Source organism: Mesoplodon mirus (genome assembly GCF_964341445.2).
Source record: "Mesoplodon mirus genome assembly, chromosome: 6".
Lineage (NCBI taxonomy): Eukaryota > Metazoa > Chordata > Mammalia > Artiodactyla > Ziphiidae > Mesoplodon > Mesoplodon mirus.
Window position 1 is genome coordinate 137,000,788 of NC_138982.1, and position 18,153 is coordinate 137,018,940.

Sequence of the window (18,153 nt, forward strand, 5' to 3'; positions counted from 1 at the left end):
GTGTTGATGGCAGCGAGATCAGGGCTGCAGGGAATTAAATTCATAGCCAGATAATTTCAACACCAAATGATAAAAGCCGTTCAAAAATTTAGAGCAAAAAAATATCTAACGTAGGACCTGAGTGTATATGGATATGTCTGATGTATGAAGGATACACCCCTGTGGAAGACAGCCCACGGGGGTCAGCCTCTGAGGGGCACTGTTTGTGGGGCAGCCCATGGCTTCTGTTTTTCTGATGATATTTTGTTACCCCTTCAGTGCGGACTAATCTAGATATTATCTCGTCCCATTGCCTGGTTGGACAGAAGAGGGAAGTGAGGAGAAAGTACTTAAGATGACTGCCTAAGTTCACACCCACTGGCCTGGTGGCGCCAGTCTGAAACCCAGGTCCCCCAGTTCAGGATCTAGAAAACTTTATACATTAAAAAAATAAATAAATTTATTTATTTTTGGCTGTGTTGGGTCTTCGTTGCCGTGCGTGGTTTTCTCTAGTTGCAGTGAGTGGGGCCTACTCTCTATTGCGGTGCGCGGGCTTCTCATTGCGGTGGCTTCTCTTGTTGCGGAGAATGGGCTCTAGGCCCACGGGCTTCAGTAGTTGTGGCATGCGGGCTCAGTAATTGTGGCCTGTGGTCTCTAGAGCGCAGGCTCAGTAGTTGTGGCGCATGGGCTTAGTTGCTCCGCGGCATGTGGGATCTTCCTGGACCAGGGCTCAAACCCATGTCCCCTGCATTGGCAGGCAGGTTCTTAACCACTGCGCCACCAGGGAAGCCCTATACATGTTTTAAGATTAAGAGATGGAAGCCTAAATGCAGACGAGCTTCTTTTTTCTTTTAGCACTTCATATACTAAATTCTAACAAGGACTGTGCTATGTTAGCTTAGATCTTGACTTCACTGGTGTGGCATTTAAAATATTGATATGGGTTTGCAATGGTCTGGATGGAAGGAGATATTCAAAGTCATGGTTTAAGATTCATTCCATGTTTCTTCTCTCCCCCACGCCCGCTACGTTAGACTGAGAAGGTACCTAGATCATTTCGCTGGGTTCTCATTGGTACCTGGAAGGAACTAATTTTCCTTCCTTTCTGTAGCAATACAAATGCCACCTAAACATCTTGGTGGCTTCTGTATAAGACAGGGCAAGTTACCAAGAGGTGACAGGTCTGCCCAGGTCTCGGGCGAGCTACTGAGGGAGATGGTCACTGTTTCCAGGGGCAGAACCCTATGCCCTCCAGGGTCCTTTTACACAACCCTCGTCCAAGGGACCCTCTCAGACCTCAGCCTGGATAAGTCCACTAAAAACTCAAGGGTCTTGGAAGTCTTTATGTATATAAAATTCTTCTTGGTCTAGGTTGATGTTACTAAGCATAAAAACCAGAAAGACATTCTCAAATTAATTGGAAACATTTAGGCAGGATAATCAGTGCTTTCAAAACTGCTTTTGCCAAGTCATCAGATAGTTGGGGAGTTTAGCACCAGTGGAAGTCACCCCAGAATGTCTGTCTTAGCAATGAATTGCCTTTCACAGTGGGGAGGAGGAATATACGTAGAACATTCTACCTCTTTGACCCTCCGTCTCCTACTTTATATTTGGGGGAGAGGGAAGAAGGAATTATTTCCTTTTCTTTCGGGGATCGCAATTTCATCTAGAAAGAATGAAAATCCAAATCCGACACCTGAAGGACCCAAGGAAAGGGGGATTACGTCGATCCTCGTTCATCACTTAGAACACATGCTTGAAGCAATTCCCAGCGAACAAAGTAATCGGGGATTGATAATTACAATCCTGAGGTTACAGATCCAGAAAACCACCTGGCATTCCACTAACAAGTCAGAAGCAAAGAATTACACAAATCTGCATCCTCCTAACAGGCTCCACACTGTGTACGTGGGCCCTCTAGGAAGCTCTTTGCCAAAGGGGGAGACGGACTTGGACGGTTCACCTGGTGGTCATTTTTCTCACATGACTCATCTTTCCTGCCTGCCCGCACTGGAAGGAGAGGTTTATGTTGGGCAGCATCCCTGCTTCAGGCCCCCATGGATGCCAGGCCCCCAAGCAGACCCCGGTGAAAGACGTGGAACCAAAAGTTGGCACATGTGACAGCATGGCTGGTACATTTCACTGCAGCACCGCCCCAGGGAAAACGCTGAGTCCATCCCATCAGTACAAAAATGACGACTGCCGAGGCTATGAGGCTCTGCTTTCTCCAAGAAAACTGTATTTGAACCAGAATTTTACTGATAAACTCTCCTAATAAAACAATTTCTGCATAGAAATTTCAACACAGTAAAGCTCAAGTAGCAGTTGGTGTAGTTCTTAAAACAGACTTTGGCGTCTGTGGCCTGCAGTGTCTGGACTGCTTCGTTTCAGTTCTGGCTTACTAACTGTGTGACCCTGGGCAAGGGGATGGATTTCTCTTTGTGTCAATTTCCTTACCTGATCTTGCAAAAATTATGTAAATTAAGGTACGCGCAGCCCTTTGAACAGTGTTGAGCCAACAATTAGCGCTGTCTGAGAGTTAGGTATTATTATTAGTTTTAGGTATTTTTATTATTAAGAGAAAATAACATTTTAAAAGAGAACTGTATGTCAGTCAAGCACCAGAGCAATCCATGAACATTTCTGCTCATCCCACACTTTTCTGGACAAACTTGATTTCAAACATTTTTAGGTCCATTATCACCATAAGTTTATAGGTGCCTGTCATGCATTCCTCTTTTTCACTTGAAACATGACTGTCACAAACAAAGATCCTGTTTCTTCTCTCTATATATATATTATAGGTTTGTTATTTACATTCAATATCATAGAAGAAAGTTATAGTTGTGTGATGTACTCTCAACAAAGTCCTTAACAAAGCAATTGAGCGATGGGTAATTAAGCGTATTTTAAATTGACCTATTTTAACTATAACTCCCCATATAGTTAGTTGGCAAAAAGGCTAATGTCCCAGAAAGTAGCATATTCCGAAGTTTTTAAGTAACGGCTCCACCTGGCTATCCGTTGTTCTGAATCTCAAGAGCTCAGACACAGCAGTTACTGTGAAGGCTTCCTTTAACCTGAGGGCAGAAGTTGTCCCAGAAATGGCCAATATTTGTTTTATGAACCTTTTCAATTTTTAATTAGTTACTCAGTGTTCCAGATGTAACAAATACCTGGCCAGCCAGATGATGGCTTGTGCCATCAGAATGAATGTCCAATCCACGATCCACACTACTGAAACATCTCCCCCACTCCCCGGCCCCCCATCACTGGGTCAGTCATTGGGGTCCCAACTACTCCTCAACCCCTCATTAGCAAAGTATCTTCCTCTACAGCGCTGAATTAATTCACGCATTCAAATTATTTAGTGAAATATCTACAGAGAATATGCTTTGGTATCTCAATATTGTCATATTACAGACACATGGGCTAAATTACAGGCACATGGGTTGAGAGCTAGAGTTTTCCATTAGATCCTCTGAAATAGTAAAGAAACAAAACAAAACATAAAAACAATCTCAAATATCCTTTTCTTGAAAACTCCTTTCACTCTATCTTTCATGCTTAAGGAGAAGACTATCTTTTAATATGTTGACAAGCTTCTAAATGTTCTACCTACAAACTGAAAACAGATCCCACATTGCTGCTTGCAAGAACTATCCCAGCAGGAGATACCTTCTGATGGTGTTCTTTCTCTGTAATAAATTTAATTTTTCAACAATTAATAATTTCTCTATTAATCTGAGATGTAAAAATAATCTTGTGGAATGTGGGAAAAACAAGTTTTGACTCACTAAGAGGCAGGTCAGTTACTGTCAAAGGGCAAGTAATCATCTGAAATGAAAAATATTTTCAGTTCTCTTTGGAAGACACTTTTTGCTACAACTTCACCACTGAAAACCGGGAGGATGGTTGGGAAACATCAAGTTATCCCATCCGCCCAGCCAGCAGACTAGCTGTGGCATGTTTCTTAATTCTTTGTCCTTTTCTTATTGACCTGACTGGCAGGTTGAATGAGATAAGCTTTCCTTCTGGTTTTGCACAAATGGTTTAAGTTGAAGGCTCCACGCCTGCAATCAAGTGCCAACAATTGCCCTTTCTAGACAGTCTTAGAGCCGGGACAAATGTGAGAAGTCCTATAAGCCGACACCTCGTTTAAAAAATGAGGATACCGAGGTTGGGTCAGAGAGCCTAGAATAGATGAGGTGTAGACGGTGTGGTATGGAATGGGAGGTGAATGCATGAACGGACGGACAGACAGACGGATGGATACGAGCACAGGATGAGGGAGCAGGAGCTCCTCATTCTAATCCTGGCTTCATCACCAACGATTTCTCCCAACCTAAGCAGGTCATGTCATTTCTCTGGGGCTGCTTTCCCTTATCGATGAGGCAATTAGCCCTGAAGCCCCTTTTAGCTCCCTTTGAACTCTCAAGGTCATTGATTTCATCAAACAAAAGAACTTTTCAAAACTATTCAACTTGGTGATGCTGGGACCAGTTTGCCAAAATCACCCAGAATTCATAGCACCATAATAATGATAGAAGGGGACTTGGGAGGCGTTATTAAACCATAGATTTGACACTGCCTGGGCATACTAATTTCTGTGCGATGACCTCTCTTAAAATTGCATTAGAAAGAATAAGTCACAATAGTAAAGACAGAGTAACAACCAAAGTATCTATCAACAGACGATGAATAAAGAAAATGTGACACCCGCACACGCGCGCACACACACACACACACACACACACAGGAATATTATTCAGGCATAAAAAAGAAATCATGCCATTTACCATCTGCAAAAACATGGATGGCCCTTGAGGGCATTATGTTAAGTGAAATAAGCCAAGCAGAGAAAGATAAATACCGTATGATCTCACTTATATGTGGAATCTAAAACAAAACAAACTCACAGAAACAGAGAGTAGATTGGTGGTTGCCAGGGGTTGGGGGTGGGGAAATGGGTCAAAGGGTACAAACTTCCAGTTAGAAGATGAAAAAGTCTGGGGACCTAATGTTCAGCGTGGACTATAGTCAACACGTTTTTGACCAGAGACGTGTATTAGGGCCACAGGCGTTAGTTTCTGCAAAAATCCCCCGGTCAATAAAGTGTTAACAACAAAACTGCCAAGAAGGTAGATCTTAAAAGTTCTCAACACACACAAACAAACTGTCACTATATGATGTGATGGATGTGTTAACTAAGCTTACATTTCGCAATATAAGCATATATCAAATAATCATGTTGTAAACCTTAAACTTATACAATGTTATAAGTCAATGATGTCTCAGTAAAGCTGGGGGAAAATCCTGTTAACTTTCTCTTAAAAAAAAAACAAACAAAAAAAACTGGCTGTGAGCAGTTTCATCCAAAGAAGTAGTTCCCACCTTGAATCAAGACATTCAAGTAATCATAAGAAAACAGCATGCCTGGGCTTCCCTGGTGGCACAGTGGTTGAGAGTCTGCCTGCTAACGCAGGGGAGACACAGGTTCAAGCCCTGGTCTGGGAGGATCCCACATGCCGCAGAGCAACTAGGCCCGTGAGCCACAACTACTGAGCCTGCGCGTCTGGAGCCTGTGCTCCGCAACAAGAGAGGCCGACAGTGAGAGGCCCGCACAAGGCGATGAAGAGCGGCCCCCGCTTGCCACAACTAGAGAAAGCCCTCGCACAGAAACAAAGACCCAACACAGCAAAAATAAATAAATAAATAAATAAACTCCTACCCCCAACATCTTCTAAAAAAAAAAAAAAGAAGAAGAAAACAGCATGCCTTTAGGCCTGCCTTGCTTCAGAGAGTGAATAGAAAAGTCAGCATTACTGGAGTCACCCTGGGAGACTGTGTGCATCTGACTTTTGTGTAGAAGTCCCTTGTGAAAAGGAGACTATCTACCTAGGCCTCTAACACCTCTTTATATCATACGTATACGTACGTATTCATTTAACTTAATATGGTTTTTAAGTTAATTTTTCCCTAGACCCCAGATTCCATCTGGCAGGAAAGACTGTAAAAATGGGTGCCTTCTTGGAGCAAATCCTTTCTGCCTGCCCAAAGAGCCCTTCCCAATAATGACTGTTTTCTTAAGTCATAAAACAGCAGGAAGCAGAGTCAACTGTATATACAGGCGGGCCATTACAATCGCATTTTTTTCCCCTCTGACTGCCAGTTCTTAAAAATCCAAGCGGCCATCATTTGTTTTCCAAAGCTCAACCACCATTAGTTCTTTGAATGTTACAGGAAATACTGCCTGTGGGGCAAAAACTGCCCTTTGTTATGCCTGAGAGAAGAGGCACAGCGGAAGGTATACGGAGGGGTCTCCTGGTTTAAGCTTCCTCCTCCAGGCAGGTCTACCTTTGAACTGTCCCAGAGATGGCTATTGCTTCTATTTTTATTTTTTTAATGTTTTTATTGAGGTATAGTTGATGTACAATATTATATAAGTTTCAGGTGTGTAACACAGTGATCCACAACTTTTAAAGGTTATATTCCACTTATAGTTACTATAAAATATTGGTTATATCCTTATGGTACTATATATCTTTGTATCTTATTTATTTTATACATAGTAGTTTGTACCTCTTAATCTCCTACCTCTATCTTGCCCCTCCCCACTTCCCTGCTTCTGTTTTTAAAGATAGGGAACCTACAGCCTCCTGAGTGAGCCTTTCTGGAAGTTTAATTACCCTCAAGGTCAATTGCCTTACACCTCACAACTGCCGGCTCCCCAACCCCAGGCCTGCTCTAATCTGAGCTCGCTTCCTCTTTGGTCCTCTGCAAGCACCAAGGTACCTGTGTGGTGTGTCTGTTATGTTTAATGCAGGGTCACTAGGAGTCTTCAATTTGCCATTCCTACTTTGGAAACCTCCCAAGTTGGGTTTGGTTGGAACTGTGTGTTTCTGAGCCTGTGGTTTGCTTTTCACACAGAAACTGGAATCAGGGGATGCTACCAAGTCCCAGAGTTTCCTGAGTCCGGATATGGCCAGAACATCTCCAGGAGCTTACAGAGAAAAATCTGCCAGGGGGAAATGAGGTCAGAAATGACGAGCGTCACGGAGCAGGCAAATGGCACCAAGGAGATGGTGAATGGACACCATGTCCTGGGGGGTGGGGTGGGGGGTTGTCCCTGGTGGATGTGGTGGTTCTCTGCTGGGTTCTGCCCACTCTGGGGTATGGGGAAGGTTGCGGCAGCACCCAGGATGGTTCTAGCGGGTGATCAAGATGCCATGAGACTGTGGCCAGGGCTGTAGGAAAGACTGCCATGAGCTGCGGTGCTCACAGGATGACCTGCAGAGAGCCACGCCCCAGGGGCGACCTTAGAGTCCCCAGAGGCACCAGGCAGGTCCTCTGGAAGAATGGCCCCGGGGTAGGGGAGCCGTGCAGCAGCCAGAGATGCAGGCAGGGAGGCTCTGCTGGCATTTCCTGAGTTCATTCTCTGTGCCGGGCACACACAGCATTGTGTCATTCAAGCTGATAGAGAAGCTCTCATTGTTATCCCCATTTTACAGATGAGGAAACTGAGGTTCAGAGAGGCTCCATAACTTCCTGAAGGCTTAAGAGCCTCAACCGGAACTCCACTTGTTTGCCCCAGAACCCAAATTCTTAACCACTTCATTTTACGACCTGTCATCCCTGCATCGCAACTTGCTGGCACAGTAGGAAGCCCTGTTTCTGACACCCTCAACCCCACCCTTTATAAAAATTAATAGAGAATATTAATTTTCCACCGGGGGCATGACATGGTTAGGAGGCATGCAGATGCTGGGCGGGGGCTCCAGTCAGCTCCACAGATCTGGAACTGGAACCCAGCCTCCATCCCAGGGAAAGGTGTGGTTCTGGAAAAGTGTTACTGTGTGTTTACTCAAAGATAGTCATTAAGTCACCGTGAAGACATTTTTCTGCAGACTAAACAACCCCACTCCTTTTATAAAAAAGCTTTCCTCACAGGAACTATTTTTTTTGTACCATCTTTCTATATTTACTGGTTTTCTCTCAGGCACTCTTCTTCCCTCCCATTCTCTATTTTAAACAATCCTGTAATAAGATTTTGATCTGTGGCACAGAAAGGAAAGGGTCATTTTCATAGATTTCATCTCCAGCCTCCAAGTGAATAAAAGGTCAGCATGGATGGTGATCAGCCCCTTGTGGTCCACTCTGACCCCCTGGCCTCTTTTGACCACCTCTGCCCCTGGCCAATCTTCCTTGAACTTTACCACGTATTTGGTCCTTAGGCCCATGCAGTCCTGAAATGATTCTGACATGCACTTGAGTCAGCCTGATTTCCTTTTGCCCTCCAAGAAGATGCTTCAAAAAAAGAGCCCAGGGCTCAGAGACAACTTTGAGGAGTGAGAGTGTCAAAAGAAAAACTCTTCCTCCCTGCAGGGGTCTGACATTTCCCTCTGGCAGAAGTTTTAGCCACATCTGAGTGATGCTGATGGAACACAAGGGTTCTGGTGCCTGAGTGTACCAGCTGGGAGGGGAGGTGCCAGCCCCGAGGGGCGTCCCACTTACTTCGAGGTTCTCGGGGTCCGTCCACTGTGATTTTGATGGCTCTGTGGTAGGTGGCGACTTGTGGTGGGTTTGTGAAGACGGTGATGGTCAGAGTGAAGCTCTTTCCTGTTGGAACACAAAAGAGAGCAACGAAGAATGAGGCGATGGCCTGAATATATCTGCTGAGTAATTCAAAATTAATTTATGATTTCCAGCCCTCACACTGGAAAGGCGGCAGGACTTCAGCACACATTACTGGTTTTTCCAATACTACTTTGAGTTTGGCTTTGCTTAAATTTTGGAATGTACACCTACGTTGTCTAGATGTGACCCTTCCCTTAGTCACGTGGCTTTTGTTTAGTCATGAATAACACAGGATCAAGAGAGATTCGGACGTGTTTTCTTTCAGGTCGGGACCCCAGGGACGTAGGAGCAGATTGGCACTGTCCACTCGCCCCCAGGTGCTCCCTTTTAATAAGCTCAGAGCAAATGGAGGAAAAGAAACCATTTCTGTCTTTGCCCTCTAACCTTGTTTGTACCTCCAAGGATTAGGAAAGACAGAATTCCTAAGTTTGAGGCTAGGCTAAATTGGAATGATTCTCTCTATGTTAAAAGTACTAATTGCTGGTTGATTCTAAATATTGTTTTGAAAGGCCAGATGTTATTATAGGCACTCGTGGGGTTGGCCAGACAAAATTTATATTCAATAAATGGATTTAAGGATATGTAACTGACAGATTGAGATTCAATGACAACTTTTAGCATAAATATGCAGATGGATTTCCATCTAAGCATTTCATACATACTTAAGAAATGCAAGCATGTCTTCATTGCATAGGTTGAATGCAATGCTTTTAATAATTTTTAAAAATTGTTTTGAGGGGCTTCCCTGGTGGCGCAGTGGTTGAGAGTCCGCCTGCCGATGCAGGGGACGCAGGTTTGTGCCCCGGTCCGGGAAGATCCCACATGCCGCGGAGCGGCTGGGCCCGTGGGCCATGGCCACTGAGCCTGCGCGTCCGGAGCCTGTGCTCCACAGCGGGAGAGGCCACAATGGTGAGAGGCCCGTGTACCGCAAAACAAACAAACAAACAAACAAAAAATTGTTTTGAAATATATAATTTATAATAAAAGTATTAATATATAAATACATTAGTTACTTAAAAGCATTTCTTCTTTGCTAAGCAGTTCAGAGAATGCCCTCTGGTTTTGAATTCTGGCTAGCTGACCTTTGACAAGTCACTAGCCCTCCCTGTAACTCAGTGTCCTTACCTGGAAGATGGGTACATATAATTTTTCCTACCTTATCGAATTTGGGGAGAGGTTAAATGAATTAATATGAGTAAAATAATTAAAATAGCATCTGGCACATGGTATTCAAAGGGGTGTGTGTGTGTGTGTGTGTGTGTGTGTGTGTGTGTGTATGGGGGAGGAGAGACAGAGAGAGAGAGAGACAGAGAGAGGGAGAGGGAGAGGCACAGCTCTTCCTGCAAGATAGTTAGAAGATTTAGGTTCCTATACAAATATTTGACCTCTCCAGATCTCAGTTTCCTGGTTTGCAAAATGAAGGCGTTCATGGGATACACACAATGTCTCTTTAACTCTGATTTTATCTTCTTTTTTTTTTTAAGATTTTTTTTTTTTGATGTGGACCATTTTTAAAGTCTTTATTGAATTTGTTACAATGTTGCTTCTGTTTTATGTTTTGGTTTTTTGGCCCCGAGGCATGTGGGATCTTAGCTCCCTGACCAGGGATGGAACCCACACCCCCTGCATTGGAAGGCGAAGTCTTAACCACTGGACCGCCTGGGAAGTCCCTGATTTTATCTTCTAGATGAAATCCCGGTGCCCATCTCCATGTGTAGGCATGTGCCTGCCCCAGGGGTGTTTCCCCGGCTGCCTACAACTTCAGCATTTCAGAGATTCCATGAAAACACTGTATCTCCTTCCTAGGGCTGCTGTAATAAATTACCACCAACTGGGTGGCTTAAAACAACCGAAACTTACTGTCTCCTAGTTCTGGTGTCCACAGCGCTAGGAGACAATAAGCTGAGGTGTTGACACAATTGCGGCGTCGACAGGGCCGTACTCCCTCTGGGGAAGAATCCGTCCCGGCCTTGTCTGGCTTCTGGTGGTTCCCAGCAATCCCTGGCGTTCTCTGGCTTGTGGTAGCATCAGTTCACTCTCTGTCTCCTTCCTCAGGTGGCCTCCCTCCCTCTCTGCCCTCTGTCTCCAAATCTCCCTCTCCTTACTAGGACACCAGTCATTGGATTTAGGGCTTACCCTACTCTAGTATGACTTTCTCTTAACCTGGTTACATCGGCAAAGCCCCTATTTCTAAATAGGGTCACATTCTGAGGTCACCCACGGACATGACTTTTTAGGGAATGCTATTCATTTCAGTACAAACACCCAATGTCATCGAGTTCCGGTCTTGGCACTACAAGTGACAAGTGCTCTCTATGTACCTGTGGGTTTTACCCCCGAAACAGTCCCACTCCTGTGGCGGCCCTCCTACAACCATCCTATTCTTGTTTTTTTTAATTTTTAAAAACTTTTCATTAGAGTCTAGTTGATTTACAATGTTGTGTTAGTCTCAGGTGTACAGAAAAGTGATCACTTAGTTACATATATATATATACTTTTTCATATATATTCCTTTTCAGATTCTTATCCATGACAGGTTATTACAGGATACTGAATATAGTTCCCTGTGCTATACAGTAGGTCCTGTTGTTTGTCTATTTTATATATAGTAGTGTGTATCTGTTAATCCCAAACTCTTAATTTGTCCCTCCCTGCCCCTTTCCCCTTTGGTAACCATAAGTTTACAACCATCCTACTCTTGATTTCCTAAATGACAACAAAGAATCACTGTCTTCCTAATGTTGGCCTTTTCAGGTCTGTGTATAACTTACAAGTTTTCAAGCACTTTCCCATATACTATTTTATTTGGTTCTCATGAAACAAACAAGACAGATTTTATTGTCCTTGGTTAATAGGTAGCAAAGCTAAGACTCAGAAAGGATGAGTGGTTTGTCCAAAGTCACACAGCTGGGATACATGGAAAACCCAGATCTCCAGCTCTGTGCTTCACATCATTGTCATGAGGTCCTAGATCTCTACCTTCAAACTCAGTGGTACCAGCACCAGGAATCCAGACTCGTGGTACCTTTCCCATGCCCCGGCCTCCCAAAAGCGAAAACAGTCCTGGTGACACTAAGGTACCCAAACTGTATTCAACAGCTAATTGAAAGCCTGGGTTATAGCTCCAAAGCAGTTTCTAACTGAGCTGAATGTGGGCTCCTGGCATTTACCCTGGTTAACCACAGACTGGCCTACTGAATCGGGAAGGAAATTCAACCAGAGTGAATATTTGTGAGATCGTTGCTTGTAATTACAATTCTACTATTTTATGCCCATCATTTTACGTGCAGTCAAGAAGTGTCTGTCCAGCAAAAGCTACTAGGTGGGGCATTTTGGCCACAGTAACTGCGGTTCACGAAGGTGGGGTATATTCTGGTTCGCCTCCTGCACAAAGGGCTGTTGTTTACAGCTTTGAGCACCAGGACATCTGCTTATGACCTCATAGACAGAGGCAATAAGAGACGTCATTTTGCTCATAGGTGTGTGTGTGACCATTTTCCACTCCAGGAGAACTCTGCCTTCTGCTTCCTTGTATTCTTCCGAGCAGACCTGGCACCAGACTTGACACCTGGGGACAGCCAGCCAGTGGGCACACTGAACCCTGGGAACTCTGCCCTCTGCCCTGGCCACGCCCCCGCCACGCCCCGGCTTGTCCCTGCCGAGACGCAGCCCTTCTGAGCCAGCACGTGCAGCAGGTGGTAGCTGCGCCTAGAGCATGCGTGTTATTAGCCAAATTCCGTCATCAAAATGACCTACGGGCCTGGTATTTTAAGTGCGTGGGTGTGGAGAGCAAAAGCCTCTCAAGTGTTTTTCTCAGCAAAGCTGTGGCCAGGCGAGTAAGAACGTAGGGGAGAGCGAAGGAGGATGGATCGTCTAAATAACCAGCGAAATCGGCTTTTGGGGACGAACTGCAGGGCTGGGAGATGGGGCTGCCGTAAAGAGAGCTGACGTTCCCATTTGTAGCCTGAGCGGGTCCTTGCCTGGAGAGGCCGGAAGGCTCCTTGCCGCCCTGGATTGGGCCCATGGGGTGAACAGAGGTGCCCCTGGCTGTGCTGCTGAAAGACTGCAGCCCTGAGCGCCCCAGGGGGCAAGCTGCAGGGTCCCAGGTGCCCTGCGTGGGGATTCACAGTGGAGCGGACTAAGGAAAGGGGGTCCCTGAGACCTTCCTTCTCCTGCTCACGGAAACCTCACCCAAACAGCACCATGAGTTCTGGCGGGTTGTGTCCGGGAGGAATGCTATTTAGAAGCACAAACAGCAGGACTGAATAAGAAGGCGGGAAGAAACAGTGAAGGAGAGGAGGGCTGTCTTGACTTGAGCCTGGAAGCAGCAAAAGACAAGAACTTGATTTTACAACCCTGCGGAAGTGCCAAGGCACGGGGTGCTAGTTAACAGTGAGGACTGCCTGGGCTCAAACCCCAGCTCTGCCCCTTGCTAGCTGTGTGACCTTGGGCAAGTTACTTAACCTCTCTGGGGGCCTCGTCATCTGTAAAAGAGGGGTGATAACAGTCCTTCCATCTCATAGTGCTGTTATGCAAATTAAATGAAATAATGCATCAGCAAATATCAGTTTAATGATCACTAAAGATGTGACAAACATGATCCCACAAAGACCAGAGCTGCGGGCAATCCTGTGAGGTGCAGCTGGTGGTGAATCGACGTTGAGGTCTGATGGTGGGAGGTGAGGCGAGCCTTAGCGTGCGGTAGGTGGTGCCGATGGAGCCCCTCCAGGCCCATCCTCTCTTCTTTAGGAATTTCAGCAAACGCAGGCAGCAGAATGGGGCCTAAAGACCCATCGGGAAAACTGCACGTTCCACTGGAACTTCCACTTCAACGTCAGTCCTACTCCCACCAGCTGGCGACCTTTGCAAGGCACAGTTGCAACTGGCTGATCCATTTTATAAACAAGCCAGATCAAACGCTCCCCTCAGAGCATGTGTGGTCCCCCTCGATGCCACTGTGTTCTTCCAAATGCCAGCGCAAAATCTTAAGTGCTTTATTTAGTTGGGAGGAAGGTCACGGGGCGAATCTTCCTGGATATTTGCTGCCATAACACACTCTCCAGGGTGAGGCAGTGACAAAGCCCCAGGTCTGTGCTTTCTTAGGTCCCACGTTTACAGGCCCCGGGGCTGGTGGACTCTGGCAGCCGGCTGTGGTCTCATAAAGCCACGGCTGGACGCTGCAGTTCCGCAAGGGCCCAGGGCACCACGCCACTTCCTCACCACATCGGGGAAGTGGCGAAACCTCAGGATTGCTGCAAACGGGCACCCTGTTCCCCAAGGGCGAGGGTGGGGAGAGGAGCAGAAGGTGAAAAGGCGAATCGAGATCATCTCACACCCTTAGAAGCTCGTGCCCCGTCACGTCACGGCCACGTCTTCCTATGGCGATGGGTGTCTCCCTCCGTTCTCTTGTGATCGCCCCTCCCTAAGTCTGGTTCACGAGTAGCCAAGCCACTTGCGCTGGCTCCTCAGCCATTGGGTTCTGTTTCGGTCACTCTCCTTGGTGAAGGTTTGGACCCATGAGTCACCTTCTCCTTTTCGGGCCAGTTTCGACGGGGTGTGAAACTTGCCCTTTGTCACGCAAGGGCAGGCTGTACACACGGAGGACCGTCTGCTGAGGGGGTCGCAGAGCTTAGGAAACGAAATCATGACAGTTTCCACTCATTTGTGCATCTCTGCGGGGAAACCGGTCATGCTCACACACTTTAAACACCCAAGAGAGGGAGAAAAGGAAAGTCAGAGAGAAAAAAAAAAATGCAGCTTTTGAAAACCAACAAAGCCAGGGAAGGGTCAAGTTTTACTCTTTGCAAATTCTGGAAATCCCAAAAGATTCTGCGATGTTGCAGGAAGATTTCTCCTCTTACCATGTAGTTTGTGCCAGGTCTAATTTTAATCACAGATAACTAAGTATTATAATTAACAAACCCTCAGATTCCAGGAGAAATCTGAATCGGGGATATTTTTCACAAAGTACCTTGAATGTATGTTTCTCACTTTTCCACTGGAACAACCTAACGGCCAAAGTGCGTGTTTTTCTCCTCATCCATTTCCTTACCCAAACACTTACCACTATTTTTGACAGTGGGGCTGTATAATTATTTATTTGGGGATTTCTGAATAGAGGACAGATTCTTCAAGTTGTGCAGAATCTCCCGGTTTCTCTGCATTGAATTGAGGCGACGATGTTGGTGGGTGTGCACTTGGGTGTAAAGTGCCGGTGTTTACAATGTCCTTATCCGATGGCACCTGCAGCCACGCAGGCAAAATGTAGGGGGGAGGCCCCAGCTATCGGTACGAGGATAACTCCCCCAAGTTGCCTGAAAGTCAGGTGCTGAAAATACAGAACTAAGCTTTCCATAGAAAACAGCATGCGTTGGGGCTTCCCTGGTGGTGCAGTGGTTGAGAGTCCGCCTGCTGATGCCGGGGACACGGGTTCGTGGCCCGGGCCGGGAAGATCCCACATGCCGCGGAGTGGCTGGGCCCGTGAGCCATGGCCGCTGAGCCTGCGTGTCCGGAGCCTGTGCTCCGCAACGGGAGAGGCCACAACAGTGGGAGGCCTGCGTACCGCAAAAACAACAACAACAAACAGCATGCGTTGAGCATGATGGAGCCTTTGAAAAACAGCAGTTTTACTTAGAGAAAACCAAAATCATGCCAAGTGTTTTCTCTGGAGTTGTTCTACAAAAATGAGTTGTTTGAGGACAGGGATGGTGTTTTATTAATCTTTGCATTTTCTGTTCTGAGGCAATAAAAAAAAATGTTTGATAAATGGATCAATGGATTATTCTGTAAACTTTCAGTTTGACAGCTGGTTCTGTCTGAGGTCTGAATTCACTTGGAAGGCTCAGTTCTCCCTTTTGGGGGCATGGGTGTGAGCCCAGCTTTACTAAAGGGCTGGATGGGCAAGGCTTTGTCTTCTTGAGGAGCATTACCGAACCCCAAAGAAGCATGATGCTCTCACGCTATTTTTGCATTTCCTTTCCCCAGATGTCATGGTCCCTTTCTGATCTTCCTTTTTTCTTCCGGTGTACCAGTGCCTGAGTGTCTCGGGGGAGGAACCAAGTTTTAATCCTTTTAGCCCAAACACCTCCAAGACCCTGAATTCACAGCCTCTTTAGGTCAAGGCCACGCCTGCTGCTGTACTTCCATCCTGGAGAACCCTTTGGTTGGCACACCCCAATTCCACAGTTTCCACCCATCGGGCCAAATGCCACACAGGACAGGTGACCAAAGTGACCTCCTGGGGCTGGCCTACTCCTAGCCCTGACCTGCTGGTGCCCATAGACCAGTGCCTCAAACATACAGCCCAAGGCCACGTGCCACCACGGCAGAGAGGCCCGGGGGGGGTGGGCATTTTGAAGGGAACGTAGCGTCAGGGTCCTCAGTGCCTGCTCGCCAGCCTGTTCGCACCCATAGCTCTATTGCAGGAAGCTGGGAGGGCAGGTGGGGATGCAGGCTAAGTAGGAAGAAGAAGCAAGGTCTAGGCAAGGTTGCAGGGTGTGGTAGGCGGGGCCTGGAGGGAGCTGATTTCTAGACACAGTGACATTTACCAGATGGTGGGTCTGCAAACTGGATATACAGTGACCCCTCTGTATCCACGGGTTTGGCATCCATGAATTCAACTAACCTTGCATCCCATCTCTAAGCTCCCAAGCACCCTCCAAAAAGCCCTGTCTGCTCTTCAGTCTGCAATCCCAGCATCTTCGTACCATTTGTATCTGGTGATGTCAATTCCCTGCTTAAAACCTGCTGGGGGACCAGACCAAATTCCCAATGTGGATGCCAAGGCCCTTACCAGCTCTCTTGGCCAGCTTGGTGTTCCTCCCCAACTCTGTTTTCTCTGCTTGGACACTCTTCCTGATGCCTTCAGCTGGTAGCCCCCTCGTCACCCTGAAACATCTCCACTGAGACGACAAGCTGTCCAGAGAGACCCCTAAGCTTGCAGTGGGTTATGCACCCGGCTGTGCATTTCGCTTCTGTCACTCCTTTCACTATGCTGCTGGCCACTCAGAACAGTGACATCTGCTTAACTGCGGGCCCCTCCCTGGCCCCGGCATGCTGTGGCTTCTCTTTCGCCGGCCTTTGTATCTCCAGTGCTAGCCCAGTGCCTTGCAAGCAGCAGGTACACAATGCACATCTGATGAATGAATGACTGAAAGAAACACCCCCATGAAATGACCTCTGTGGGTGGGGGACAGTTCTAATAAAGTAGCCATGGGCACTATACTTCCCTGATCGAACAGGGTCCGAAGCCTGTGAGCAACTCACGAATGAAAACAGAGAACACAAGGTCCATCACCAGGCTGCTGCCCAGCAAATGCCCAGCATGATTATAGTAGTATTATTCCTTCATTTATTTATGAATATTTATGAAATTCCTGCTGCGTCTCAGGCACTCTAATTTTACTAAGTTCCTCGGAGGATAAAGGAATATAAATTCCTTGCCAACGAGGAGTGGACAATGGAAATAGCAGCGCTCCTGACTTTCTGACTCAGGGAGACACGGGCTACCTCCTGCCTACTCTCTTCCCTCCTCCCTCAGTGACTCTCCCACAGAAGGAAGAACGGTGCGGCGGTGAGTCACAGCTCTTTCTTCCTAAGTTTTGTTACACACACCGTCTCATTTTAATCATCCTAATAACCTTTTGAGGTACATATGAAGAGCACTGTCATACCTATTGTACAGATGTGGAGACTGAGGCCGGCACATCTAAGTGAGTCCAGCAAGCACACCACCTTCTCATACTTTGTCACACTACCTTCCAAAGACCCGCAGAATCGGCACAAATAGATGCGTGTGTTTCTATGTTGTTATCATGAATCAGAGGAATATTATATGGGACACAATGGCCTTAGTGGGCTCCATAGCCCATGGATTTGGGCAGAATGCAAGCTACCTCTCCAAGCAACAGCCAGATTGATCGATTCTCTGTTGACATGTGACCAAAAAAGAAAAAAACATGTGTGGATGTTGGCTTGCAGTTTCTGAAAATGCTGAGATACAACCTTCAAATGGCTTCCAGGGGAACAGCCAGGATGTCCTGAAGTGTGGTCCAAGGCGAGCTGCCGTGGCACCTCTATAAAACTCCCCTCAACCTGGGTGGAGTCAGCAACTACGGTGCAGGAAGAATGTGATGCTGCTGGGTGCCAGCCTGCGGAGCCCCGCAACAGGACAAAGGGATTATTCTGCTTCATTGTGAAAATGCAGTGTTTGTTGTTAAAATACGATTGGGAATTAAAGGGGCATGTATGAATCATAAATATTTGCATGCCGTTAATGTTTGGGCAAAAGAGTTGGAAGGACTAAGTTGGGAGAACTTCTTTTCCCATGAAAAACAGTGCCTCGGATTACAGTACATATTTAATTTCATCTCTTCCACTGCTGATCTGAAATCGCAGTGCCCACTGCGCGTAAATAACCCTTCCGTGTCCTGAGAGCTGGCTCTATGGGGCCGAGGGATCAGGATAAGGGTTGATGTTCCCTCCTAGAAAAGTCATTCATTTAGACAAACAAAAAAGCAGGTCTCGGTTGTATAGTTT

General features: G+C 46.5%; 1 protein-coding gene across 4 annotated transcripts in view; it reads right to left on the minus strand.

The window, feature by feature from the left end:
* RUNX1 (RUNX family transcription factor 1) overlaps positions 1–18,153 on the minus strand; it is a 245,361-nt gene that overhangs the window by 55,769 nt on the left and 171,439 nt on the right. For all 4 annotated transcript variants that reach the window (XM_082624588.1, XM_082624589.1, XM_082624586.1 and 1 more), the window contains one exon: positions 8,494–8,598. In XM_082624588.1, the coding sequence (XP_082480714.1) occupies positions 8,494–8,598 (105 nt within the window). The remainder of the gene's footprint in view (positions 1–8,493; positions 8,599–18,153) is intronic.